The 26,457-nt window shown below is 52.7% G+C and overlaps 1 protein-coding gene across 1 annotated transcript in view; it reads left to right on the forward strand.

The window, feature by feature from the left end:
- COL22A1 (collagen type XXII alpha 1 chain) overlaps positions 1 to 26,457 on the forward strand; it is a 266,083-nt gene that overhangs the window by 136,654 nt on the left and 102,972 nt on the right. The window contains exons 23-26 of the mRNA XM_028166969.2: positions 12,357 to 12,410; positions 23,603 to 23,656; positions 24,305 to 24,358; positions 25,616 to 25,669. Of these exons, the coding sequence (XP_028022770.2) occupies positions 12,357 to 12,410; positions 23,603 to 23,656; positions 24,305 to 24,358; positions 25,616 to 25,669 (216 nt within the window). The remainder of the gene's footprint in view (positions 1 to 12,356; positions 12,411 to 23,602; positions 23,657 to 24,304; positions 24,359 to 25,615; positions 25,670 to 26,457) is intronic.

Raw genomic sequence — 26,457 nt, forward strand, 5'->3', positions numbered from 1 at the left:
TCACTCTGTCTAAGGTGGTTGGGCCCACTGATCACACTGTGCCTCCTCAGTTCTGAAGTGGGCTGACCTGTTCCTGTGACTCAGCACAGACTCCAGCCGGTCCTTACCCACCCGTGAACTTCCTCTTTTGGTTTCCAGGCACCTCTGCATCCTGTAACAATCTTGAAATCTCAAGATTCTAAGAGGAGCTTATTGTGAAGGCTAGCTCTGAAGCATGGCAGGGTGTCATGAAGGTAGGGCGGGTGGGAGAAGTCACTTATCCTACTAGAAGACCTTGGATATGTCACCTCCCACTCAACATCACCAGCCCTGGCCTCAGTTTCACTGTCAGTCAGATGGGTCAAAGCTGGGTTGCCTTTGCCTCTGTATGGAGTGAGGATCCTGGACTTTGCAGCAAGACGCACCTGGGTTTGAAGCTCAGCTCTACTTCTCAGCAGCTGTGTGACCCTTTAAGACACCCAACCTCTCTGAGCCTGTTTACTTTGTTATGGTGGGAAGGCAACCAGCCGGCTGAGTTGTGAGAAATAGTGCCCAGCATGGGGCCCTTTGTGGGCAGCAGGATGTGGCAGCTGTCACGGCGCTCGTTCTCCTGACACACTCATGCACAGCCTTAGGAGAAAACAGCAATCCTGTGCCTTCTGTGACTGACGTTTAGATGACCCTTATCTCATCTTACCTTGAACTGCTCCAAGTGTTACTTTTCCTAATACAGTGTTAGATGGTGAGTGGAACTCCTGATGCAAGCATGACTGCAAAGGTTGTTTGTTTTTTTTTTTAATCTATATCTTTATTTAATTGGCTCTTATTAAGGGGAGAGGGGACAAATCTTGCCTGGGCTTGCTTGTCTAGGCCGCGCTTCCTTGGCCATGACTTCCTGGCACCCCAGAAAGTGTTCATGTGCTGCCCAGGGATGGTTGCTGTCCTTCCCAGAAACACCTCTAACCCCTGAGAGTAATAGTACCAGCCGCCCGTGCAGTGGGGGCAGGGCCTGGTCCAAATCTAACACTGGCCAGGGGCCTTGGGGATTGGACGTGTGCCCCAAGAGTGGGGATTTGAGGAGTAAAAGAGGGGGACCCAGAGAAGCAGTCAGGGTAGGACGGGGGTAGGGGCGCACATGCTGAGTCACTGAGCTCCGTCTAAGGGAAGCAGTCAGGGTAGGACTGGGGTAGGGGCGCACGTACTGAGTCGCTGAGCTCCATCTAAGCACCAGGCCTCCTGACACTGCTGGGGAAGGGCTGCCGTCCCTCTGTTCACGGACGAACAGCAGGCCCAGCCACCAATGCCTCTCAGGGACGCACACACGGGACCGTGTGTCTCTAGGGCCTTCTTCTCCTTTCCTCCCTTCTTCCCTTCCATGCATCAGTCAGCCAGCAAAGCCCACAAGTGCCCTGACGAAGCACAGGTGCTGTGCTAAATGCTCTGGGGTCCCTGAAGAGATTATGGTCTCCTCCCTCGGGAGCTCACAGCCTGTGGGACTTGAGACCCATGAACAGGGAAGCCAGATGCCTCCGTGGGGACCAATAAGGACTATAAGTGTAGAGAGGACAGAGGGAGCTCAGTGGAGAGAGGCCATGGGGCTGGGAACAGGGAGCGTGGTATTTGAGGCAGCCTCGCAGGAGTGAGCGGATTTCAGCAGGAACAGATGGGACACTGAAGAGAGTAATTCAGACACAGGGAGTACCCCCCCTGCCCGAGAGGACGTCCTGCCTCTGGACACTGGCTCATGTCCATCTGCTTTTATTCAGGCTCCCTGGTCTCCAGCTCCTAAGCGCATCTGTAAGTAAAAGGGCCACGGACATGGCTTTTACTTCAACCTCTGCCAGCATCCTTCGAGGACCCTGGACTGATTTCTCTTCTCTTTCTGTTTCTCTTGTCCTTTCCCATCTCTGCCATTTTTCTTCTACTAGCCCTTCTCCCATCCCTGCATCTTCTTTGCTCCCTTTTCCTTCCTTCCACAAATTCATTCATTCAGCAAGTATTTCTTCATCATTTACTGGGTGATGGGCATTGTTCTAGGCAAGTGGGATCCTTCAGTGAAGAATAAAGATCCCTGCCTTCAAGATGCTTACATTCTGGTAGGCAAGGAAAAGAATCATACTAATTAGCATTTAAATAAACAATGCTGGAAGACCCATGGAGAAAGTCCTGTTTTGGCGGGTTCTCAGGAGGTGAGGGAGTTGGCTGTACGGGTAGCTGGGGGGAGAGCTGAGCAGGCAGAGGAAACAGCTAGAGCTAAGGCCCTGGGGCAGGCGGCTGCGTGTGTGTCAGCACAGAGACCTATGTGGCCGGAGCGAGCAAGGGCCCAGCATGGAGGAGGCGAAGTCCTAAAACTGGGAGCAGGTCCATTTCAGGCCTCGTGGGCCATTGTGAGGATCTTAGCTTTTACTGTGAGCAACGTGGGGCTATTGAGTGTGTTCAAAAATGTTTTATTATGAAAAAAATTAAACATATACAAAAATAGAAAGAAAAGTGAAGTAAACCCCCTTATCCCCCAAGCCCATTTCAGCACTTACCAAGTCACTGGCCAGTGGGTGACTCACCCACCTCACCCACCTCCACCCACTGCTGGGTTAGTTTGAAGCAATTTCAAACAGCATCACATTGTGTCTCTAAATATTTCAGCACGTACGTAAAAGAAACAAAACCTTAATACCGTCATCCCACCTAAATCTATGAAAAAGCTTCTTCGTGTATTCATTTTGGGTTCACCGTTTCCTGGACTGTCTCATACATTTCTGGTTGCAATTTGTTCATTCAGGATTTGGGGTGCAGGCGTGCCGCGGCGCAGGTTACATTCTAAACGCATCCATCTGGCCGCTGTGTTGAGAACAGACTGCAGCCGGAGGAGACCAGTTGGGGGGGATGATGGCAGTGACCAAAAGAGCAAGGGGAAAGGGCGTGGCCCAGACGGGGTGGGGGGGGGGGTGGGCGTGGCTGGGAGGAGCACCCGTCCTGGGCCAGGTGGTCTGCCAGGCAGGGGGGACGCTGGAACAGAGGCAGAGCCCGTGGCCTGAGAGACCCAGTGTGTAGCAGGGGAGGGTGAGCCGAGAGTCGCAAGGCGGGGGGTGAGGGTGTTAACACAGGGTGTGCCGGGGCAGAGGAGGGCTCCTCCCGCGTCCTGCATCCTCCAGCGAATGGGGTACGATGGCCAGGCGTGTCCTTGGGGACCCCGTCCCTCCGTGTCCTTGGTGATCCCCTGACTTGAGCTGCACCATCCCGGGGGTGTTGCTCCTCAGTGGCTTTACCTGTGGACGGACGACAAACGGTGATGGTGGCGTGGGCTGGGGGGCAGCTTCCTGTTCAGTCAGCCTGTGGCTGAGTCAGGAAGGCCTGAGACAGGATGATGACTGACTCAAAACAGGACCCCTCTCCTTCCCACACGGTGACCTGCCGCTTCCTGCTTCAATTGAAACGTCACTCTGAGCGCTGCTAATGGCAGCGCTCAGGCTGTGACAAGAGAAGAGACGAGACAGTGACAAGCCACAGGGACCTGGGAATTGAGATACTGAGACTAAAGCACGGAGTGGGGAAAGGGGTCCGGGCCCTTTATTTTAGAGATTAGCAACCGGCAGACAGTGTAATCTCTGGCGAGGTGAATGCATTCATTCTGGACAAAGCTGGTATTTTTCGACAATGACGTAGTGAAAGGGGAGAGTTGGGAGCCAGGCACTCTCTTCCCCATCCCACCCCACCCCCACCCCCATCCCCATCCCCACCCCCTTCCCCATCCCCCCTTCCCCATCCCCATCCCCACCCCCTTCCCCATCCCCCCTTCCCCATCCCCATCCCCACCCCCTTCCCCATCCCCATCCCCCATCCCCACCCCCACCCCCTTCCCCACCTCCACCCCCATCCCCACCCCCTTCCCCACCTCCACCCCCAACCCCTCCCCCACCCCCATCCCCACCCCCTCCCCCACCCCCATCCCCACCCCCACCCCACCCCCTCCCCCACCCCCATCCCCACCCCCACCCCCATCCCCATCCCCACCCCCATCCCCATCCTCATCCCCATCCTGCAGAGCCCATAGCCCTGGGAGATGGTTGCCTCCCCCTGAGGGGGATGTTATAGGCACTCATTGCCCGGCTGCTTCCTGCTTTAGACGGAGGTAGAGAAGGTACTCAAGCCTTTCTGAGGTTCAGATTTCCTCCTGCTTGTCTGAGCGGGGCGTTGGGGTCCGGGAGTGCTGTCTCTTGGCTGGAGCGGGCACTGCTACAAGTGCATCTGAACCCTGAATGATCCAAAGCAGAACCAGCCTGGCTCCAGGCCACTGAGGCGCTTGGCACTCAAGAGCTTGCACGAGGTTGATTTTTCAAAAAAAAAAAAAAAACTCTTGTGCCCTAATCATCCACCCCAAAATAGACATCCTGTCACTCTCACACCAGCCTATTTTAATTTTCTGTAGAGGACATATTTTTCTTATTTGAGAATTTGTTTATTTTTGTTATCACCACTAAAATGTTAAGTCTGTGAGAACATTATTTTTGTATTTGCAGCACTTAGAGGAGTGCCTCACATTTATAAAAACATGTTTTTATACATGCATTAAAATAAATATGAAAATATGTGTAAGCATATAAAATATGCATAAAGGTGTAGTGTCGTTCATGAGCATCAGATACAATGAGGGTGCAAGAATGAATGGATCACACCTGAGTCTGCTCTCTGGGGGCTGACACACTGGGGTGGTGTGGGGAGAACAGGACCCAGGACTGGACATCTGGCCACCTGGGTTCTGACCTACGACAGAGAATGTCCAACTTGTTTTTTTAACGTTTTCACCACCTTTACCCATTTCATCCACCTCCTACCCCTGTCTCCTCTGTCAACCACCAATCTGTTCTCTCTACCTATGAGTTCAGTTTTTTTTAGATCCCATATCATAAATGAGATTATGCGGTATGTGTCTTTCTCTGTCTGACGTATTGCACTTAGCATGATGCCCTCGAGGTTCATCCTTGTGGCATATGGCGCAGTTTCCTTCTTTTTATAGCCGTCTACTGTTCTCTTGTATGCGTACCATTATTTCTTTATCCGTTGTTGCATTCCGGGGCACTTAGGGGCCTTCCATGGCTTGGCTATTGTAAATAATGCTGCAATGAACATGGGGGTGCATGTGTCTTTTCAAGGTAGTGTTTTCATTTCCCTTGGGTAAATACCCAGCATTGGGTTGCTGGATCATGTGGTAGTTCCTTTTTTTTTTTTTTTTGACCAACCTCCATACTGTTCTGCATCGTGGCTGAACTAATTTACATTCCCCCCAGCGGTGCACAGGGCTTCCCTCTTCTCCACACCCTCTCCAGCACTTGTTATTCCTTGTCTTTTGGTAATAGCCACTCTAACACATGTGAGGTTACATCTAATTGTGGTTTTGATTTGCATCTCCCTGATGATTAGGGATGTTGAGCATCTCTTCATGTACCTGTTGGTCATCTGGACGTCTAGAATGCTCAGTTCTAAAGAAGAAAACTTGGTTTCTTCTGTACCTTTCCTTTTACTTGGCCTTTATCTTGCTCTGTGGTCCTAGGCACACCTAAAATAGCCTAGATATCTTCTTTCCTCTCTGGACAAAAAGGAGGGGGAAAAAAAGTTTTGCTTAAGAGAATTCCGTGTTGTCAGACATTTAAACAGTGTAAAATTTGGAACGTTTAAGCTAGAGAATCGTCATGGTGGAAGGAATCTCTGAGATCGACAGTGAGAAATTTAATGTCCAGAAATATTAAATGACCTAACTGCTCAAGGTTGCTCCGGGCTTTGTCACCGCCCCTCCCACAAGCCGGGGAAAGTCTCTTTGGTTCCTGTGATCATTTTCTTAGTATCTTCTGCCTTCTCTTCTCTCTTATCAAGAGGTGAGAACCGAAGAAGTGACGCTATCAAATATGAAGCTCCCCTTCTTCCTAGAGACAGAGTGATCCCCAAATGTCTCTTGGTGGGCCCGATGGTGTCAGTTGCTTTAAAAACATATGTTAAAAACAGAACCTCTACACATGTAGAACTAATGTAAGGTAGGAAGGAAATAATATTGGTTGAATTGTCATTGCATAGCAGGCACTTAGGTGTTTTCTTTTGTTTTTTTGTGTTTTTTTTTTTTGCACGCATGTTTCTCACGTAATTCTCACAAGGATCCTATGAAGCCTGGCGGTTTTAATCCCATTCTGCAAATGAGGAAACCAAGACTTGAAGGTATAAATCAGATTATCCAGCGTCACACAGATTATAAATGGTGAGGCAAGGATTAGAACTCAGGTTGTCCTGGCTCCAAACCTTTCCTGTTTTTGCTTTAGAATGGTGTGTGTGTGTCCACTTACACACCAGAATTCTAAACTGGACACTAGCAGTCCTTTCGGCAGGAGCCTTGGAGAGGTCTCGGACCCCTTGTAACTGCCAGTGCCTGTTCTGAAGGATGCCCTGAACGCCTGTCACTTTAATCTCTGGCTTCTGCCCTTGGAGCCGAGGGTCTCACATGGCTGAAAGCGATCAGGTCCATCAGCCCTGATTTCTAGTAGATTTGAGAGAGGGAAACACTAGTGGTCTTTTGTAAGTGGCAGCCTGGGTTGAATTTGTTTTACTTTTCAACATGTAAAGCCTTTTTTCTCGCCTTCCTCTGCTCTGCCAGATGGTGATGGCATCATTTGGATCGCAGGCCACTGTTGGATGCCTTTCGTGGCGTGCAGCCAGGTTTATTTCAGGACCCTCTAGGTTTTCTCTGAGCACCTGGTTTCAGCTCTAACCGGTAGAAAATAATCACGTTTGACATTTGGAGGCACGGAGAACAGGGACTGAGCAAAAAGACCATACGGCTCATATTAGAACCACTTGCACAAGCAGTCCTTTCATCGGACGATGGCCCCTCACATGGCTGTGTTAACTCGTCCTGGCTGGGAGGGAATTGCTCCTCTGAATTTATAGGTTCCCCTCTTCTCCACAGACAGACAGGCAGCCTCAGAAATGCTGGTCTTGCTCAGCATCCTGGCATCCAGAATGGCTTGAAAAAGTTGCCCTCGTGATAAATTACAAACGTTTATCCAGACATTGTGTTGGGTAGCAATTTAAAAGAGAAGAAAAGGAAAATGACAAGGAACAGGCTTATTGTTAATAAACAGTTCTTTTTTTTTTTTTAATTATTTATTTATTTATTTTTGGCTGTGTTGGGTCTTCGTTTCTGTGCCAGGGCTTCCTCCAGTTGCGGCGAGCGGGGGCCACTCTTCATCGCGGTGCGCGGGCCTCTCACTATTGCGGCCTCTCGTTGCGGAGCACAGGCTCTAGACGCGCAGGCTCAGCTGTTGTGGCTCACGGGCCTAGTTGCTCCGCGGCATGCGGGATCCTCCCAGACCAGGGACCGAACCCGTGTCCCCCGCACTAGCAGGCAGACTCTCAACCACTGTGCCACCAGGGAAGCGCAACAGTTCTTTATTGCTGCAGAACTTGGTGCTGGCCAGCACATCTCAAATCCCCACACCCAAGTATAGGTGCAAATGCAGAGGGTACATAGCTGCTGCTACATCCACCAGTAACTTTACCATCACCACCAGTGACACTATCATCATCACCACCATCACCATTACCATTAGCACCACCAGCACCTGCACCATCACCACCATAATCACCACCATCAACACATCAAAACCTCCACCATCCCTACCACCATCACTATCACCTCCACTGCCACCATCACCTCTACCTCCATCACCATCACCACCATCAACTCCACCATCACCACTGTAATCACCACCATCAACACATCAACACCTCCACCATCACTACCACCATCACTATCACCTCCACTGCCACCATCACCTCTACCACCATCACCATCAGCACCATCAACAACTCCACCATCACCACCACCATCACCTGCACCATCACCACCATAATCACCACCATCAACACATCAACACCTCCACCATCACTACCACCATCACTATCACCTCCACTGCCACCATCACCTCTACCACCATCACCATCAGCACCATCAACAACTCCATCACCACCACCATCACCTGCACCATCACCACCATAATCACCACCATCAACACATCAACACCTCCACCATCACTACCACCATCGCTATCACCTCCACTGCCACCATCACCTCTACCACCATCACCATCAGCACCATCAACAACTCCACCATCACCACCACCAGCACCTGCACCATCACCACCATAATCACCACCATCAACACATCAACACCTCCACCATCACTACCACCATCACTATCACCTCCACTGCCACCATCACCTCTACCTCCACCATCAGCACCATCACCACTACGTGTTTCTTAATGTCACATCCTGTGCTAAGCACTTTGTGGACATTATCTTATTTAATCTCCATGGCACTGCTGGGAGGTAGTGGTTTTGAAACCAACTCTGCTTGACATGCAGTCTCTCACCCATGCCAGGGACTCAGAAGAGCCAGAATTCTGCTATTACCATTTCTTCTTCATCAGAGTCTCCATCATCTTCCTTCTCATTCTCATAACTATCTATTACATTTGCATGATGCTTTGTTATGCTTTTTAAATCACTTCCTCAAATATTGAATTATTTCTTCTGCTACTGTCTTTTCAGATAATTACAGTGATTATAATTTTCCACATGAGGAAACTAAGATTCAGCAAGTTTTAAATGGCTTGCCCGTCCTCCTCCACCTCAGATTTAGAACTCTTTTTCTTATAATATTGTAGAGGAAAGGGGTTGGGAAAAGAACATAGAGAATCCCTTTGACCACAATGAGTGGCCAAGTCCTTGCAACTACTTACTTAGAGCTTTATGCCCCATCCCTGGCGATTCTAACTCACGAGCTCTTGGGTGACACCAGGGAATGCGTCTCAAATATGCTTTTGCCCTATTTTGCCATTATTTCTCATCCTTGCTGGGACTTCATGGAGGAGGTGGCACTGGGCTGGGCTAGGACTTTGACAAGGTGAGATGGAGCATGCGTCCTGCAGACAGGTGGCTTGGTGGGCCAAGTTCCAGAGGCCAGCAGTCCTTGGGGTCCTTGGGGCCAGGCTAAGCAGCCCACGTGAGCTGCTGCTTAGGGGTGGGAGCATGGCCACTGGATGCTAGACTGAAAAGGCATGTCAGAATCACGTGGTCTGTCGATTTCCAAATAAAACACAGATGTTACGTCTTTTAGACAAGGAGGTGGCAAGTAACTTGGACAGAGCTTCTTTCCTCCTTGTGGAAGAGTAACCTGCCAGCACAGGTTGGCCCAGAAAAGTCTGGAGGGAAGGGGCAGGGCACGTGGACGGGGTCAGCTCTCGTGGCTGTGGCTGCAGGAGGGGAGGGAGGAGAGCTTTGAGAGGCACCGGGGCAGCTCCGGACACTGTGGGTAGAGGAGATGTGAACGCAGGTGCTGGAGCCGGACAGAGCCGTTACCATGGTATTTCTCTGGGTGATGCCCCTTTATGGATGGTCCACGAACCATATGCCTTTCTTGGGGGAGAGGCTGCCTTGTGACACTGCTGCGATCACAAATCTCTGATGCTTTTTTCTTCCCCTGGCCTCTTGCCATCATCTTGCTTTTTTCCTTCTTGCTGAAAATCTAACACTCAGGATGTCTGCTCCTCTGGATGCACTGCTGTGCATTTCTGTATCTCCTACCACACCTCTCCGACCCGCCCGTAATTCTCCTTTTTCAGGTCAATTTTACTGACTTCCCTGGCATTGGAGAACCTCCTGACTCCATGCCCTCTGCACATTTCCTCATCGTCTTCGGTGTTCATCTTCTGAGCATTAGTGTGTCACTGCATACAATCCCCACGCTCCAGCAGAGCGAGGGGCTGCTGAGAACTCACATACCCCTCGAACAGTGGTGGAGCCTCTGAAAGAGGGAAACTGAAGCTGCATCCCCAAGCAAACTGGCATCGTAGTTAGTAATCCTGCTCAGTCACAGCCCAGACCTTCTCATCCCTTCCTCTTCCATCTGATCCTTGCTTATCAACCTTTAAATGTTCTAGCCCTTCATTTCTTTCAGCCTTTGCTCCAAACGTCTCTGGCCTGGGTTCTGAATTCTGATGACTATTCACCAGGCCGTTCTGCTGACCTCGAAGGGATGTGGTTTATCCATCTTGTAAATAACGTTGTGGCATAACTTGGAAGCAAGTGGAGGGGGTGTCTGTCTAGATAGAAAATTGAAGATGCCTGGTTTCCATTCCCTGAGGAAGGGGAGCCGGCCATTCTCAGCTCTCTCATGGTCAGCTCCGTGATGTTTTCAGTAATCAGAGCAGGACGGATGCACAGACTGGACTCCTGCCAGGCTCAGCTCCCCTCTGAAGGTATCTGTGACCGCATTTTGAATTTTACCTGACAAGTGTCGAGGAACTCATTCTGACCTAGACCTGATCGCACCTTCCAGGCTGATGTGCTCCAGCTCAAGGGGTGCAGATTCAGGGGCCTCTAAATCAGACCACCTCTCTCTCTCTGCAAGTCTGCCAACGGCTTTCCTACCTAACGGCCCGTCTCTCTACCCTCTCATTGCTGTTCCCACTGCCACTGTCCTGGCTCAGGACCACATCAGTCCCGAAGGGACAAGTTACATATCCAGCCGCGAATGTTTATTGAGTGTCCGCCATGCGGCAGGCCTTGTTCTGGGCCCGTGGATATAGCACTGAAGACAAGCAGAGCCAGTCCTCGTTCTCAGATGAGCGTCCCAGTGGGTGGACGGGCAGTTGGTAGATACGAATGTCAACAGTGTATGTGGTGGTGATAGAAACAAAGGGAAATACAGCGGGGCGAGGAGAGAGGGTGGGATGGGGACCACGGTCAGAGAAGGCATTCGGGTGAGGGGGACGTCTGGCAGAGACCAGATGGAATTGAGGGATGGAGCCATGTGGGGCACCTGGGAACCAGCATTCCAGGCAGAAGCACCTGGAAGGGGCCTCTTGGGGCAGGTTGTGGGTGGAGGTGCCCCGGGACCGCTCCCTGGGCTCAGCACCGACTACGCGCTCCCAAAACGTGGTGGCGGGGAGGGGAGGGAGAAAGGTGGGATCCACGGGACCCCAGAGGGCTGGGCTGGCACAGTCCAAGGTCGTAAAGACACCTTCCCTCTGGGGGTGGGGGAGCACACGGGGACAAAGAGAGTGTCCAGTGGCAGAGACAGGAGAGGGCCAGGGTTTCAGAAAGAGAGAAGAAGCTGACGTCGTCCAGCTCCTATAATCTAGCGGTCTAGACTATTAGAGATATTTTGTATAACTTATATCCTTTAGTCATCTTCAGAGCCCTGGGAAGTAAGAGTCCCATGTGCAGGCTCCAGCACACACAGATCTGGGGCTGAATCTTAACCCCGTCACATTCTAGCTGTGTCACATGAGAGACTTGACGCTGAACCTCAGTTTCCACACCTCCCAGTGGGACTGAGAACACCTGCATCACAGGGGCGTCCTGCAGAGTAAAGACGTAAGGAAAATGTGGGAAACCTCAAAAGAGGGTTTGACACAAAACAGGTGCTCAAGGAATGCGATTCTTACTCAGAGTCTTGTTTTACTTTTCCTTTCTGATTGCAATGCTTTGACCTCATGAGAACAGCTGTGAGCAAGAAAGCAAACAGACGGGCCTTCCATCATTCACACACCCCTGTAATATAATGTACGCCGTGTGCTGTGTAGCTGACCAGCACACACCTCACCCCTGTTCGAAGGGGTAGACTCTGAGGCTTAGTGGGACAGGTCACTCCCACAGGATGGCCCACTGGGGTCCTGCACAGCAGTGTGGAGCCTAGCAGCAGAAGAGCAGAAATGGTCCAAATGACCTACCTGCCCAGAGTTGAAATGTATCACATTTCATCCTTATGGTGAAAACTATGTAGCTGTGGAAAAGAATGGAGTGGCTCTCCACATGCTGATACAGGATGCGTCCAGGTTAAATTGTTAAGTGAAAAAAAGCCAAGTTTATCAGTAGATTGAATGATATGCTACAGTTTGTAAAGAAAAAAAGGGGGAGAGGGAGAGAATGTGTGTGTGTGTGCACATTGTGTGTGTGTGTGTGTGTGTGTGTGCAAAGCTTACCTAAACATAAAATGCCTCTGGAAAGATTAGCCAACATCTGGTAGGATTAGTTGCTTTCAAGGAAAGGGACTGAGTGGCAGGGAACAGGATAAGGACATTTTTCTCAGGTAAACCTTGCTGTACTTCTTGAATTTTGGGCCATGTGTTACCAAAATCATCCAAGTTACAGAGCCGGCATCCGAAGGAGAACCTCCCTGACTCCAGACTTCTTCCCAATCCCACACTGCTTCCCCGTAGGGCATCCCGAGGGGGACGGGCTGTTATCAGGGAGTCTGCCCTAGACGTGCTATTAGACGGGCTCGGGCGCTGCCTGCCTGTTAATTTTGGCTGCTTCTTTTGTCCTCAGGGAAAGAAAGGTGAGACCGGCCCTCCTGGAATCCCTGGATTGCTGGGGCAGCAGGTAACTACTATCTTTAAATCTTTCTTAGCAACACTGCTTGCTCTGGTTAAATAAATGATGGGGTAACGATTCTCAGGTTGTAACCAGAATCTTGCAGGGTCACTGCATCAGAGCATTAAAAAGATTGTTCGGTGGGACACTCGCCCTCCCTCTGTCCCTTGCCCCCCCCCGCCTCCCATCTGAGGTGCTGGGAGAATGGCCATTTGGTCTCCTGGAGGGGTTTAGGCCTGGAGGGGGCAGACCCTCATCTCCTCCCCCTCCCCGTCCTGGCCTTCCTCCCCCTCCGCTTTCAGACTCAGCTCTGGTGTAACGTCCTCTGGCCCCAGGCTTGGTCCAGCTCCCCACTCCCACACAGCCTCACGTGTGCTGTCTCTGTGGCCCCCTGTGGACCTCCACAGCCGCCCCGCCAGGTGGGCAGGCTCGGGGTCACCATCCTCATCTCACAGACGAGGGGTGAGCCTCCCAGATGCACAGACTCGCTCAGGGCCACGCGCCGCTCAGCAGACACCTCCCTCCCTCCCTCCCAGGCCCCCTTATCTGTGAGTGTGTGTCACTGTGAGCCCCTCCTGCCCCCGACACACACCTTAGTGTGGACAGAGCAAGGCGCCCGGCACTGGAGGGTGTCCAGAGCTCCCTTCATTCTCCCTTTGCCCCCTGCGCCAAAGCTCGCCACCCGGTCCCCAGCCCCAGCCTCGCCCAGAGCAGCGTCGGTAAATTCCTGGGGAGGCAGTGTGCTGGGGGGAGGCAGTGTGCTGGGGGGAGGCAGTGTGCTGGGGGGGAGCAGTGTGCTGGGGGGAAGCAGTGTGCTGGGGGGAGGCAGTGTGCTGGGGGGAGGCAGTGTGCTGGGGGGGAGCAGTGTGCTGGGGGGAAGCAGTGTGCTGGGGGAGCAGTGTGCTGGGGGGAAGCAGTGTGCTGGGGGGGAGCAGTGTGCTGGGGGGGAGCAGTGTGCTGGGGGGAGGCAGTGTGCTGGGGGGGAGCAGTGTGCTGGGGGGAAGCAGTGTGCTGGGGGAGCAGTGTGCTGGGGGGAGGCAGTGTGCTGGGGGGGAGCAGTGTGCTGGGGGGGAGCAGTGTGCTGGGGGGAGGCAGTGTGCTGGGGGGGAGCAGTGTGCTGGGGGGAGGCAGTGTGCTGGGGGGGAGCAGTGTGCTGGGGGGGAGCAGTGTGCTGGGGGGAAGCAGTGTGCTGGGGGAGCAGTGTGCTGGGGGGGAGCAGTGTGCTGGGGGGAAGCAGTGTGCTGGGGGAGCAGTGTGCTGGGGGGGAGCAGTGTGCGGGGGGGAGCAGGTGCTGGGGGGAGGCAGTGTGCTGGGGGGAGGCAGTGTGCTGGGGGGGAGCAGTGTGCTGGGGGGAGGCAGTGTGCTGGGGGGGAGCAGTGTGCTGGGGGGAGGCAGTGTGCTGGGGGGAAGCAGTGTGCTGGGGGAGCAGTGTGCTGGGGGGAGCAGTGTGCTGGGGGGAGGCAGTGTGCTGGGGGGAAGCAGTGTGCTGGAGGGGAACCCAGTTGGGGGGAGGTTAGGAGGTTAGAGTTCTGGCCCTCGGCCCCTTTCTGGCTGTGGCATCTCGGACAAGTCACTTTACCTTCTCAACTTCAGCCTCATCATTTGTCACAAATACCAAGAAAAGTAAAAGGGGAGGGTGATTTGAAGAGAAGGTGAGGGGATGTGACCGGGTGATGGGGGGTCCCGGAGGCACAGAGAGCACCGGGCGGGGTGCTGTCCTGTCCTCCTGGGTGTGGTGGCCGCAGGCAGGCAGGCAGGTGGGATCACTCAAGGCTCGTCCACGGGCACCCCCTGCGCTGCGGTAAATGGTCGGCTCTGGCGCCCGCCTGTCCCGGGCCGTCTCCACCTCCACGCCCGAGTCCCATGGTGTTGACTGCACTGTCCTTTGACACTGTCGGGGAGGCAACCCCCAGAGGACACTGCCCACTGCACTTGCAAAACCTGCTTTTCCCACGCTGACATAGGAGGTGTGATGGGCACCCCGCACGCAAATCTCGGGCTTCATTTCAGTCCCTCGCATTTGGGTCAGGCTACAGCCCGGGATAAGGGACTGTAAAATCAGCCATTATTCACGGTCTTCTAAAGATTCCACATTCACTGTGGCATTTTGATGTTCATAGTGAAAGATAGAGTGTTTTTGCATTTGTTTTATGACCTTGCTTTCCAGTGAGCAAAGCTTGTGTGTTTCAAAAATTCACCATAAACCCAGCTCCATCAAATCGCTTTAAGTTACAGATTTTTTCCCTATAACTTTTTGTTGACTACTTTGGAAAATATATTTCTTTCTTTCATTTTTAATTTTGAAACCATTTTCCTTCAGCAAATCTTTGTTGAATGCCAGGCATTGAGCTGGGTGCTGTGGATGAAAACGCGATCAGCTTTCCCACAGCAGGGGTTTTGCCAGAAATAGGGCGCCCGATATATTCGGGGACCTCAGTGGTTCAGAACCAACGTAGAGTGTATAGTATGTCCTACCCGGCGCCCTGCATTGGATCACCACCCGAGGGACACAGAGCTGCACTCAAGCCCACCACGCCCGCACTGAGAGCAGTGTCTCCCTGGTGGGTCACTGCCCATCGCTATGATTCACCCTTCCTGACACATCTGAACACTCACCTTCTCTGGGCCTGGCCACGGTTTTCTCGTGCTTGCCATCCATGCATTTGTCCATTTGTTCATTGGTTCACTCATTCAGCAGGTATGTACTGAATACCCACTGTGTGCAGATGCAGCTCTGGCGATGGGAAACCTGGCAGCCGCTGTCCGTGCCCAGAGGAGCCAGATGTAATGGGGCAGAAAGAGATGCACATAGAGTCTGACAGTCCTCTGAGCTGAGTCCTGGGAGAGGGGTAATCAGAGCTCTGGTTCTCGGGGAGAGGTCGTCAGCCTCTCTCGGGCCCAGAGGAGGGTCCCTACGCTGATCTGGAAAATCAAGGTTGGCTCTGTTGCAGCAGAAACTTAAGTCACATGGTTTCCTGCTCTGATGAGAAGAGGGCAGAGGGCACATATGTTTAGTTTCTGCTCCTGTCAAATACTCTCCTTGGTGTTCGTACATAATCGTGTATATAACCACCTGTAATAACCACCTATGAGAAAGCAATGCTTAGCCCATTTACAATCTAAAGAAATTGAGCTCAGAGTTTAATTAGCTTTGCTTGTAACGGGAAGAGCCAGCACTGCAGCCTCAGAGTGAGCCAAGCCCCAGGGCGGCTGGCATTCTAGAAGATGCTTTTGGTGCCTCTTTTTCAAGATGGAAATTCTCACCCGCTGGAATGTTTTAGACTCAGTATACACATTCCGCGTGGTGGCTCCTGTATCCTGGCAGCCTCTTAGGAAAAGTGGAAATCTGTGTGTGGTCTGGGCAACTGTTTATGCAAAGACAGTGCTGCAGTCAGGATGGCAGGAAGCCTCTTGAGTTGGTGGGAACACAGCCAGGGAAGGGGCCAACCCCAGAAGGCTGAGTGGGTTCGAGGTCCTGGGCCTCTACACAGGAACCCTCCTGAGGGGGGCAGTCATTGTGCCCCTGGAGTTACATACTGAGAGGAGGACTCACAATTAGGAACAACTTCCGAAAAAAGCCGACATTACCAAGTCACGCAGGGAGTGCGATTGCCGTGCTAATTTATGCAAGTAATTTTCATTCATCTTCAAATTCCATCCAGTTTTATAAATCTGCTCCAATTGGAACTTGGTGGTTATTAGGAATAGTTATTTGCCATTCCGTTATTAATAATGATAATTGGGTTAATTGGTTATTTATACATCACCACTGTAATCACTGAGCACATTAAGTAGCTGTTTAGTTACCATCGTATTAAGAAGGATCAAACGTTCTATTAATAATAGTTAGACTTATTGGTTAATTGATAGAGTCATTACTTAGTTTTTTTATTAGTAATAATTAAAGCAGTTATTTTGTTGTTAACATTTAGATCTATTGGCTCATTTGTCACTCTCTTTCATAATTAGATGAATGGGTTATTTAGGTATTTTTATTGATGATAAAAAGAGAAGAGGGTGAAAACCTCCCATGAGCTGAGCTGGTGTCACACACACCTTCGTTAATCCAGCCACACGAGGCCACCCCTCTTTTTTTATCACTGTCTCCTGTCTGCGTTTAATTCTGCAGCAGCCCTTCCCCGAGCTCCAGCCCCTGGGCAGCTCCACCCGGTGCCTCAGACACTCGCATCGAGCACTCAGCCTTCTTCAGCAGGACGGCTGGTGCCCACCCCGTCCAGGTGCGCTCCCCCCCGCAGTGTCCCCGCCTCGGCAAAGGGCCCCATCACCTATCGAGTCCTTCAGGGTCGTCCTCGTCCCTTCGCTCCACACACCCGACCTGCCGTGAAGTCTTGTGCACTTCTCCTACAAGTCAGACCGGCTCTTGCTGTCCCGATTCTGAAGCCCAGGTCCCAGCCATCCTGGCCCCCAGCCCTGAAGCGGCGCACCCGCCTCCCAGCTGCCCCTCCCACCGCGGCACCCCACCACCTTCCCCGGGGCCCTGTCCCCGGCCCCTGCTCACTTCACTCCTTCACACTGACCCCGTCAGTCCTGCCAACGCACGGAGGTCCGTCCAGTCTCAGGCCCCTGAACCCACTGTTCTCCCTTCCCTGGACTTTCTGGCCACTCAGTTCTCAGCTTCAACGTGGCCCCTTCTGCGGGGCCTGCCTTGACCAGCCCCAGCTAGGACGGCCCCTCAGTTACAGTCACAGTGACCTCATCCCTAGGACTTCCGGTCCCCAAAGTTGTCCCTTTGCTTGCTTCCACACTTGTTCTCTCTGTCCTCCCAGCCCCCTCACCAGCTTCTAACGCCTCCAGGGCCCGACAAGCCACACCCTGCATCCTGGCTTGTGGGAGCGCCCTGCCCAGAGCGGGCAGTGGCCCAGGACTTGAGGACCCCCCCTGCCCCCCGCCATCTCCCTCCTCCTCGTTTCTGCCTCTGCTCCTAATACTCTTCCCTCGGTAAACGGTGATTGAACATCGTCCCTGTGCCCTGGGAATAAAACGGTGAACGAAACCAGACACAGTCTCTGCCCGCCTGGGCCCTAAAATCCAGTGGGAAAATGCTGGACGCTCCCTGGTTCTGTTTTTTGAAGTTGTTTCCCACTCTTCATACTTTATCCCTAAAGCTTGGGAGAAAATTCAGCAGTCAGTTTGTCCAATTTTTACAGCTGCTCTTTAAAAATAAAAGCCACACGTATGAACTAGACAAATGCAAAGCTCCCCTGGTTGACATAAAGGTGGGAGCTCGGGAGAGTCTCCCTCAAAACACGCACACAGGACGTGCCTCCGAACGCCAGTCCCTGGAACCCTGGTTTCCGCCTGGTCCGCGCACAACATCCGCGTCAGTGACGAGGGGAGGGTGACTTGCCTCCGGCTCCTCGGCGAGTCCCTGGCCACACGGAGACTTGCCTTTCAGACTTGACTTTCCTTTAGCCACGTTTCTTTCCTGAAACCCTAATATCCTCACCTATGAAAGAGGCATAATAGTGCAGAGAGTCTTTGGCTTTCAAGCAGCTTTTTAAAAAATTTTATTTGATTGAAATATAGTTGATTTACAATGTTGTGTTAATTTCTGCTGTACAGCAAAGTCACTCAGTTATGTGTATACACATTCTTTTTCATATTCTTTTCCATTATGGTTTATCCCAGGCTACTGACTATAGCTCCCTGTGCTCTGCAGTAGGACCTTGTTGTTTATCCATCCTATACGTAATAGTTTGCATCTGCTCGCCGCAAACTCCCACCGCATCCTCCCCCCACCTTGGCAACTACACTTCTGTTTTCCATGTCTGTGAGTCTGTTTCTGTTTTGTAAATAAGTTCATTCGTATCATTTTTTTTTAGATTCCACATGTAAGTGATATCATATATTTGTCTTTGTCTGACTTACTTCATTTAGTATGATAATTTCAACGTCCATCCATGTTGCTGCAAATGGTATTATTTCATTCTTTTTTATGACTGATATTCCATTGTATGTATGTACCACATCTTCATTATCCATTCATCTGTTGATGGACATTTAGGTTGTTTCCGTGTCATGGCTGTTGTGAATAGTGAAGCTTGTAGCAAGCAGGGTTTTGTTTTTGTTTTTGTTTTGTTTTGTTTTTGGTGGGAGGAAGACAGCTTCTTTGTGCCTAAAAATCCCAACGCCAGTATGTGCAGAACAAAATAGAAAATTCATAAATTGCTTTGATTTAGTAATGAGCCATCTAGTTTCATTTGGAAACTTAGAACTAAGTGACTCATATGGCCTTTCTGTTTGGGGTTTTGTTTAACTTATTTTCAGGAGAAAGAGAAGATAAAGTGAGGGTACTAATTAAAGTCAACCAGAAGTCTGGGCGGGGGGATTAGTCCAATCTCAACAGTAGTTGTTGCCCATCACTGGTAAGGTCCCCAAGGCCACTGGAAGATTCTAAAGTGCCATATGCACCATCCAGGACAGCTGGTGTTACGCTCAGCTCTGTGTGGAGTGCGCTAGGATCCGGGAGATGTAAACGCCTCACCAGAGCCTTCCACCAGTGGCGTCACTGGGTTCCGGCACTCTCTTCACGCCCCCAGCTACCCCATGGGAATCTCTCTCTAGTTGAGGCTCTGAAGGGCCTGTAACTCACATCCCAGACTAACCCGTCCCCCCGACCCCAACCCCACATCTCTTCCTTCCCCTGCAGTCGATTTCCTGGAAAAGCCTCTCCTCCTTTTAGTGTCTCAGGTAGCATCCAGCCCCCGCCAGATGCTCACCTGTCACCGCTGAACTGCCGTGCAGACCATCCCCAGGTCTGCATCCCTCCCCGCCACCCGCTTACACGGGGCCCAGCCTCACTGGCGTCTTGCCTGCGCCCTGGTTTCACTGGCTCCTGGTCTGTCTCTTCCAGGATTCCTTCTCCCTAGTGATCCTAAGGACAGCAGAATAGCTTCCTAAGCACAGATCTGACTGTGTCTGTCTTCTAGAACACCTCTGTTATTTTGAGCTGCCTCAAAGACAAAGCCGGACTTTTCAGACCCCAGACTTGCTGCCTCATTTTAGGGGCCTCTGCTTCCTGTTCTTACTGGGCACCCCAGTCACGCCAAGCTGCCTGTTCCCGTTTATCCTGCTCCGTCCACATGTGGTGCCCGCCCTCTTCGACCCCAGTTCGTTTGCCAAGGCCCCACTTGGCCCTTCAAGACCAAACTCACCCTACCCTCTGAGATGCATCCGCGATTTCCCCACTATGCCTTCACTTGATTTCTGTGCATTTAGAGCATCTTTCTTCTTTGTTGTCATTTTCTATATTTTTAATTAGATTCAACAAATATCTCGTGAGTTCTTCCATGTGCCAGGACCCAGGGGTTTGCTACAAAAACTATGAAAAGAAAGTATTATTGTACCTACTACTCTGTATGTTTAGAAACCAGGCTTTGGATAAACCAGATACTTTGCCTCGAGTCAAACAGCTGCTCGGAATTTAACCATCTGCCTTTGATGCCAAGCCCACGGCTTTCCCAGGAGGTCACGGGCTTGCATTTTATTTACTCTGCAAGACTGCAGTCTTCTGGAAGGGAGGGCTGGGTCACCTGGAGATCCGGAGGGAGCACGGAAGGTGCCCGATACGTGTAGACTGGAGGGAGGACCTTCACCCTCGCCATCCTGGTCTCCAGGAGCTGCTTCTCCAGAGGCCCCAGAACTTTGCAGAGGCCTCTGATGTAAGGACCGAAGCTTCTGCCTGCTCGCTCCCCACTCCCCTCCATGGCATCAGCGGGCACTGCCAGCATCCCGTCACCCACCGACACCTCATCTTCCACCCGGGGCTCCTGTGCCCCCAGACTCCGTGATGCTTCTCACTCATGAACACGCTGCACTTTGGCTGGTGGTGATAGATGCGAGGTTTCCTTGCCTCTGAAGCCTCCTGCGGGAGGGAGAACATTCTCTAGAACATTCTCACATGCAGGCCGTGAGAGGACGGAGGCTTCCACGTGGCCTGGGACAATTGGGGTGCACCTCATGGGGCATGCACCCCACCGCTCTGTTCCCTCAGCGACCAGGCCCGGACCTCTTGTCCTGCTGCATCGTCATGTTCAGTCTTGGGGCTGTAGGATTCCTACCCCCGTTGCAGAGCCCGGGAAAGTGGACCTCCTCAAGGCCAGGAGCTCGCCACGTGGATAGGAGGCAGCAGACCTGACCTTGACCATCGGCTGCGGCAGCGTGTGGACCCTGAGCGCCGGGGCTCGCAACCAAGGAGTCGGGGACCACCGAGGTCATGGCGCCCCGTGTGTGGAGACCTCGGAGAAGGCCGAGCGTGTGGCAGGCGCCCTAAAAGTCACGTTTGCCCCCTCCCGGCTGAGGGCGCCAGGTGCAGATGGCTGATGGGCCTGTGCACCCACGTCCTCCCAGCGCTCCCTGCCCCCGGCTGGCAGAGGCGGTGGTATCAGAAGCACACGGAGTTTCGCTGGAGCTGAGTCCCCTCTGACCTGGCGGGGCTGGACGCAGCCTTCCTGGGAGGCGGCCGCTCCGTGTCCCTGTGTGGCCGTCACACGGCACAGTGTGGCCCCGGGGCAGCGCCCACAGGGCAGGCTGGCTGGAATTGAGTCCTGACTGCTGTCCACCCCTCACCCCAACATTTCCCGCTGGGACTTGCAGGGCGCCCCCGGCCGGCTGGAAAGGAAGCCGCAGGCCACTGGCCGGCCCCTCGTGCGGCCGCGTCTGGAGCGGCTGTCCCGCCTCCTCCAGCTCCTCCTCTTTGTAAGGAAGGCCCTTGCGGTGGTTATTTGATGAGCGTGTGGGATTCTGCTCTCGGTCCTGAGCTGGTAGCATCAAACAGGCAGATCGTTATTAACCCGTACCGCATGCAGAGAAACGACCCAGGTGCTGTGGCCCTACGAAGGTGGTGGACTCGGAGATCACAGAGCTGGGCTTGAAAGCCCCAAGTTCATTTAATACACAGACAGTCTTTCAGGAGGTCAGGCTGTTTGAGGGTGGATTGGCTGTGACTGTGACGGGCGGGGAGCTTGGCAGACACTTCACAGGGGAGGGGCTGAAGGACCAGGGACATTGTGCCGGATGCCACCGTGTCTGATGCCGGTTCACTTTCCTCCAGGTTCCAGTTCCTCATCTTCAAAACGGGATGAACAGGGCCCGCCTGAAAGGATTAGCGTGAGGATTAAGATGAGGTGAAATGCACGTAGCTCAGGGCAGAGTGAACCCTAAATGGAGGGTGCCGCCCCCTCGGCCTTCTCCTACATCCGTGTTTCCTGCTCCCTCCTTTCAGGGGTCCCTGCTGGAACCCTGGGCTTGTAGTATTACCAGCAGAGAGGATGGTAGTTACGGTGCTGCATGGGGTTGGTCCAGGCAGGTAATTCCCGGACCTGGCTGCTCTCCACAGGTACCTGGGGAGTGTTCCGAAGTCACTGGCCCCTCAAATTTGTCCCAGACCTGTGCCTTCGAGTCCAGTCAAGGGGCCTGTTTACCTGTATTTACAACGAGCTTTCCAGGTGGTTCTGCAGCAGCTGGACTGCTCAGGATCCACTGGAGACGATGGCTGTGTGACCTCAGATGGGGCCCTTACCCTCTCTGAACCTCAGTTTTCTTTATTGTTAAACAAGGAGGTTTCATTTCCATTAGAGGATCCCTAAAGATCCGTCTCCCCTGATGTGCTGTGAGAGTGAAACAAGCAAACAGCAGCAGCCCGCAGGGACGTTTGCAGGAGACGGAGGAGGAAGGGGAAACAAGGTCAGAGTAATGAGCAGGTCAGGAGGCCAGCTTCCTGGAATGATCAGTTTAAAAGTGGCCAGCGCATTCCAGGGGCCATCAGCATCATGGGGAATGTAAGGAGGGACGAAAGCTAAGTGTGTCCCATTTGCTGTCAGAGAGAGAGAGCTGCATGAGGTGAGAAGGGGCCTTGGATGAGTTCCGTGGGGTTGAGGTTACTGTGAGAGCCTCAGAGGTCAGGGTGATGTAAAAAGGTCACCTGGAACATGCCTTACAGAGGGGTGGGTCCTGGGAGTGCCACCTGCAGGGCTCCTGCTTTGCCGGGAGGTGAGCGGAGCTGAGCTGGAGCAGATGCGGGTGGAGCGGGACTGAGCCACGATAGGGGTGAGGTCACCAGCCTTCTTTGGTGCCCTCCCCCACCTCCATCCTCATCCATTAGGGGGACCCTGCATCGGTACCCACCCAGGCCACTGTCCAGCTCTGCCTGGCCATTCAGTTGCTCCAGCTCCAAGCAGATGTCTCCTAATAAAAGTAGACGTTATCCCTAAAGGCTCTCCAGCACTGAGTGAGCTACGTAGAAAACTAGGTCCAGGTGCCACCAAAAAGTTCTCTTTTGTAAACGTCGCCTTTCTCTGCCCTTTGTTGACTCACCAGCGCCCCCAGAGGGAGAAAAGGGAACTGTCCGCAGAGGTGGCAACCTTGGCCATTTTTTAGCATTTATCGCCCTCCAGTGGCGATGTGATGTTCTCGGAATGCACAGCGCTCTCCTCAGCTGTGTTCAATGCAGTTGGCTTCTTCAAACACTTAATGAGCACCTGCTCTATTCCAAGCCCTGGGCTTGTTGCTATGCAAGATGAGATGCGGGGGGGTGCAAGAGGGGGGCTCTGCCTTCGGGGGCTCGGGGGTCAGATGAGAACCGTTACACTGGCCTTCGGCTTGGGGGAGGGAGCGATTAATTCTGCCTGGGGAATTGCCGAAAATTTCAGAAGGGTGGAGACATCCATCCGAACAGGGAGACAGGGGAGGGAGGGCATATTTGGAGAGACACCTGGACAGGCAAAGGCCAGAGGTGCATCTCCTAGAACGTGTGTAGTGGAGAGAGGGTTTGAACAGATATCTTGATTGACTCCAGGTGATTCGATGCTGAATAATGCTTGGGAACCACTGTTCTAGAAGATTTTTGTTAACGGGTTAACCCATCGTGTGTATGTGTGTTCACGTGTGTACATATTTATTTTAAATGCTCAAATATTTTAAATATATATTGGAATAGATAATATAACAGACAGTTATATTATCCCACCACCCAGATAGTACACATGTTACCATTTTGCAAATTTTACTTCAGACCTTTTCTTTTTGCTCTTGTTCCTTTTTGTTGAAAACATACAGTATTTCAAGTAAAGCGGCAGCGCCCCCCTTCACCGGTCCCCATCCCTCTCCGCTCTCAGAGGACAGTGTCACCAGGAGGCTGTTCCACGCGCGTTTGTAACCCAGGCTGTGCTCTTTCTCTGCAGGGCCCCCCAGGACCACCTGGCGTCCCAGGCCCCCCTGGACCCGGAGGCCCCCCGGTGAGATTGGTTTTGATTTTCCCTCCCCAGGGCACTTAGATGGAGGGTTCGTGGCCCTGGGAGCCAGGGACCTCGTGGTGCAGAGCCACGTGTTCGCTCTTTGTCCGAGAGCAGAGCAGAGGCGTGAGCAAGGAGGGCCCCACCGGCAGCCGGCCTGGGAGCCCCTTCGATTGGAAGTAGCATCTGAGCTCACACAGCGCATCGTTGGCTGCTCCGAGAGATGCAGGGGGAGGGGCACACCGGGCTGGGGTCGTCCTTTAGAGGTCTTTCAGGAGCGTGCGGTTTGTCTCCCCTCCCGCATTTCAGGAGCCCTCTGGGAAAGTTCCCTGTAGGTGGAGCGGAGGGGTGGGGCCCCGCTGGGTGGGGCAGAGGGAGGCGTTTCCACCCATCCCGCCAGGCGGGAATGAAGGTGCCGCCGGCCCCGACTGCACACCAGACGAGCCCTGCGCCGGCCAGCCTTGGAGGTGTGACTTCCACGTCTCACCGTGGCCCACACCAAGGACAGCCAGGTGCCCCCGAGGGGTATCCACCCCTGGGTGCCCTTGTCAGAGCTGGAGACCTGGGCTCCTGCCAGGAAAGGTGCTGGGAGAAGGGCGCTGATGCTCGGAAGAGGTCAGACTGAAGGTTCCCCTCTGGTTCCCTTTTCAGGGTTTGCCTGGAGAGATCGGCTTCCCAGGAAAACCCGGGCACCCTGGGCAGGCGGTGAGTGACCAGAGCGTCCCTCCCTGCACTGTCCCGTCTCTCCCATCCTCTGTGGCCGGGCCCTTTCAGCTGCCACCCGGGCCGCTTTCCAGCGGGTGACGCTCCATGCCCTTTCCTCCCTGTCGGCGGGGACCAAGGCCCTGGTACCCAGCCTGCCTTCTTCCTTCCGTGGTGCCTGTCACGTGTGTGCTCTGTCTCCTGGGGCCGCTCCCCTGTGGCCCCAGCCGGAATGCAGACTGGAGCACCCTCTCCCTAGGCCACCGCCTGTGCTCTTGTAACTCAAAGGGACATTGGAAAGTCCTTTGCTGTTTAAAGTGTGGCTTCTCGTTTGTAGGGACACTGACAGAGGGTCACAGAAGTGATGGAGGAGGAGACGTGAGACATGGTCCAGGATGTGGCAGAGCTCTTCCCATCACTATGCTGATTGTGTTTCTTCTTTCCCAACCAAAAAGATCCTAGGGATCTGGGCCTTCTCATTCCTTCTAAGTCCTGAGGGTAGAGCTCGTTGAACCTTAATGTCTCCACACAAGGAAGCGGGTGCAGATTGAAGCTGGGTGTCTCCTGCCGTTTTGGCCTGTAGCTCTTCAGGGTAGGATGGTAGGGGTGGCCTTGAGCTTCCGATACCATGTGACCGTGATGGGCCGTCACAGCCCTGGTGACGGCCCTCAGGAGGTTTCTGCTCGTCCGGAAGGGATTTCCTTACTGCTGGTTCTCTGATGGGGCCAGCAGAGGAGGAGAAGGCTGTGGATACAGAAAGCCTGTGTGACCCACAGAGCTGACAGGGGTCAGGACGCTGGAGAAAGGGTGACCGAGGGAAATCCGACTGTGCAGCACACGGTGGTTGTCCCCTTGTCACTGGACCACAGATCCATTGGTGGCTGTCGATGAGGGGACGTGATTGCTGGATGCCAGCATGCTCGGCCCTGTTGAGCTCCAGGTACCAGGCCTAAGGCTCTCGACGTAAATTCAGGGCCATGACGTCCACTCTCAGGCGAACGGGTCCAAACCTGGAACACGTGGTTAACTGTCACCCACAGACGTTCCTGAACACGTGGTCCACACAGTTTCACCCACAGACACTTTACAGCAGCGAGAGCGCCGCCGGATAGCTGGAACACAGGCCCAGCCCTGCATGTCTCGCCCACCGTGCCGACCAGCTTCTGGCTGCAGAAGCCGCTCCTGGCTGGGAGCAACTCAGTGCAGCGCTTCCCTAACCGTGCCTTTCATGTCGGTCTCTTTTTTTCCCTCTTGGCCCAGGGACCTCCTGGAAAGGATGGGCTGAACGGACCCCCAGGCCTGCCAGGACCCAAGGTTGGTGTGAGTTTGGGAACCCAAAACACAGACGCCAAAGAGATTTTTGATTGTTGGTTGCCTGGGCCTTGGATCACGTTTGGATTCCGGGTCATGCCAGGCTTGGAAATGTTTGGATTTCCAAGGTCAGATATGGGCGAGCCCCTTATTCCTACTTAGGTAACTGGGGAAGGATTTGGAGGCCTAGGACTTTAAAATTATTCTGTTAGAAATATGTATGTATTTTATTTGCAAGGAGAAGAACCTTTCAGATACTCTTACATATTAAGAGACTTCAGTTTAAAAAATACTCTGGTGGGGCTCATTACAGTAAGATCATTAAGAAAAGAGTCAGAGGTTAACTATCATAAAATTGGGAAGCAAGTTCACAGTTTACCCACTTCAGATGGACAATTAAGAAACCATACAGTCAAACTTTTAACAAGTGAACTTCACCTTTTCATAACAGACATTGAGCTCAAGGGTGAATGTCAACAGCCCTCGAAAGGCAACTTTTGGATATTATAGGAAAATTCTTCATCCTTTTCCATAAGCAGACTTAGAAGCTTAACTTTTTCATGACAAGATATAGAATAAGTATGGATTCAACTTAATTTTATGGGTATTTTATGTAAATATTCTCCATCCTCCTCTCTCATCTTTCAAGACAAAAGATAAGGGCTAACCAAGTATTTTGTAGTCTCAAAAACACTTAGGCAATATCTTCCCTACTCTACATCCCTCATTTTCATTCACTCATGTCTTTATAAATCAAAAGTAGAGCCGTTGAATATGGCATCTAGGAGGTG

This window comes from Balaenoptera acutorostrata, chromosome 17 (assembly GCF_949987535.1).
Source record: "Balaenoptera acutorostrata chromosome 17, mBalAcu1.1, whole genome shotgun sequence".
Lineage (NCBI taxonomy): Eukaryota > Metazoa > Chordata > Mammalia > Artiodactyla > Balaenopteridae > Balaenoptera > Balaenoptera acutorostrata.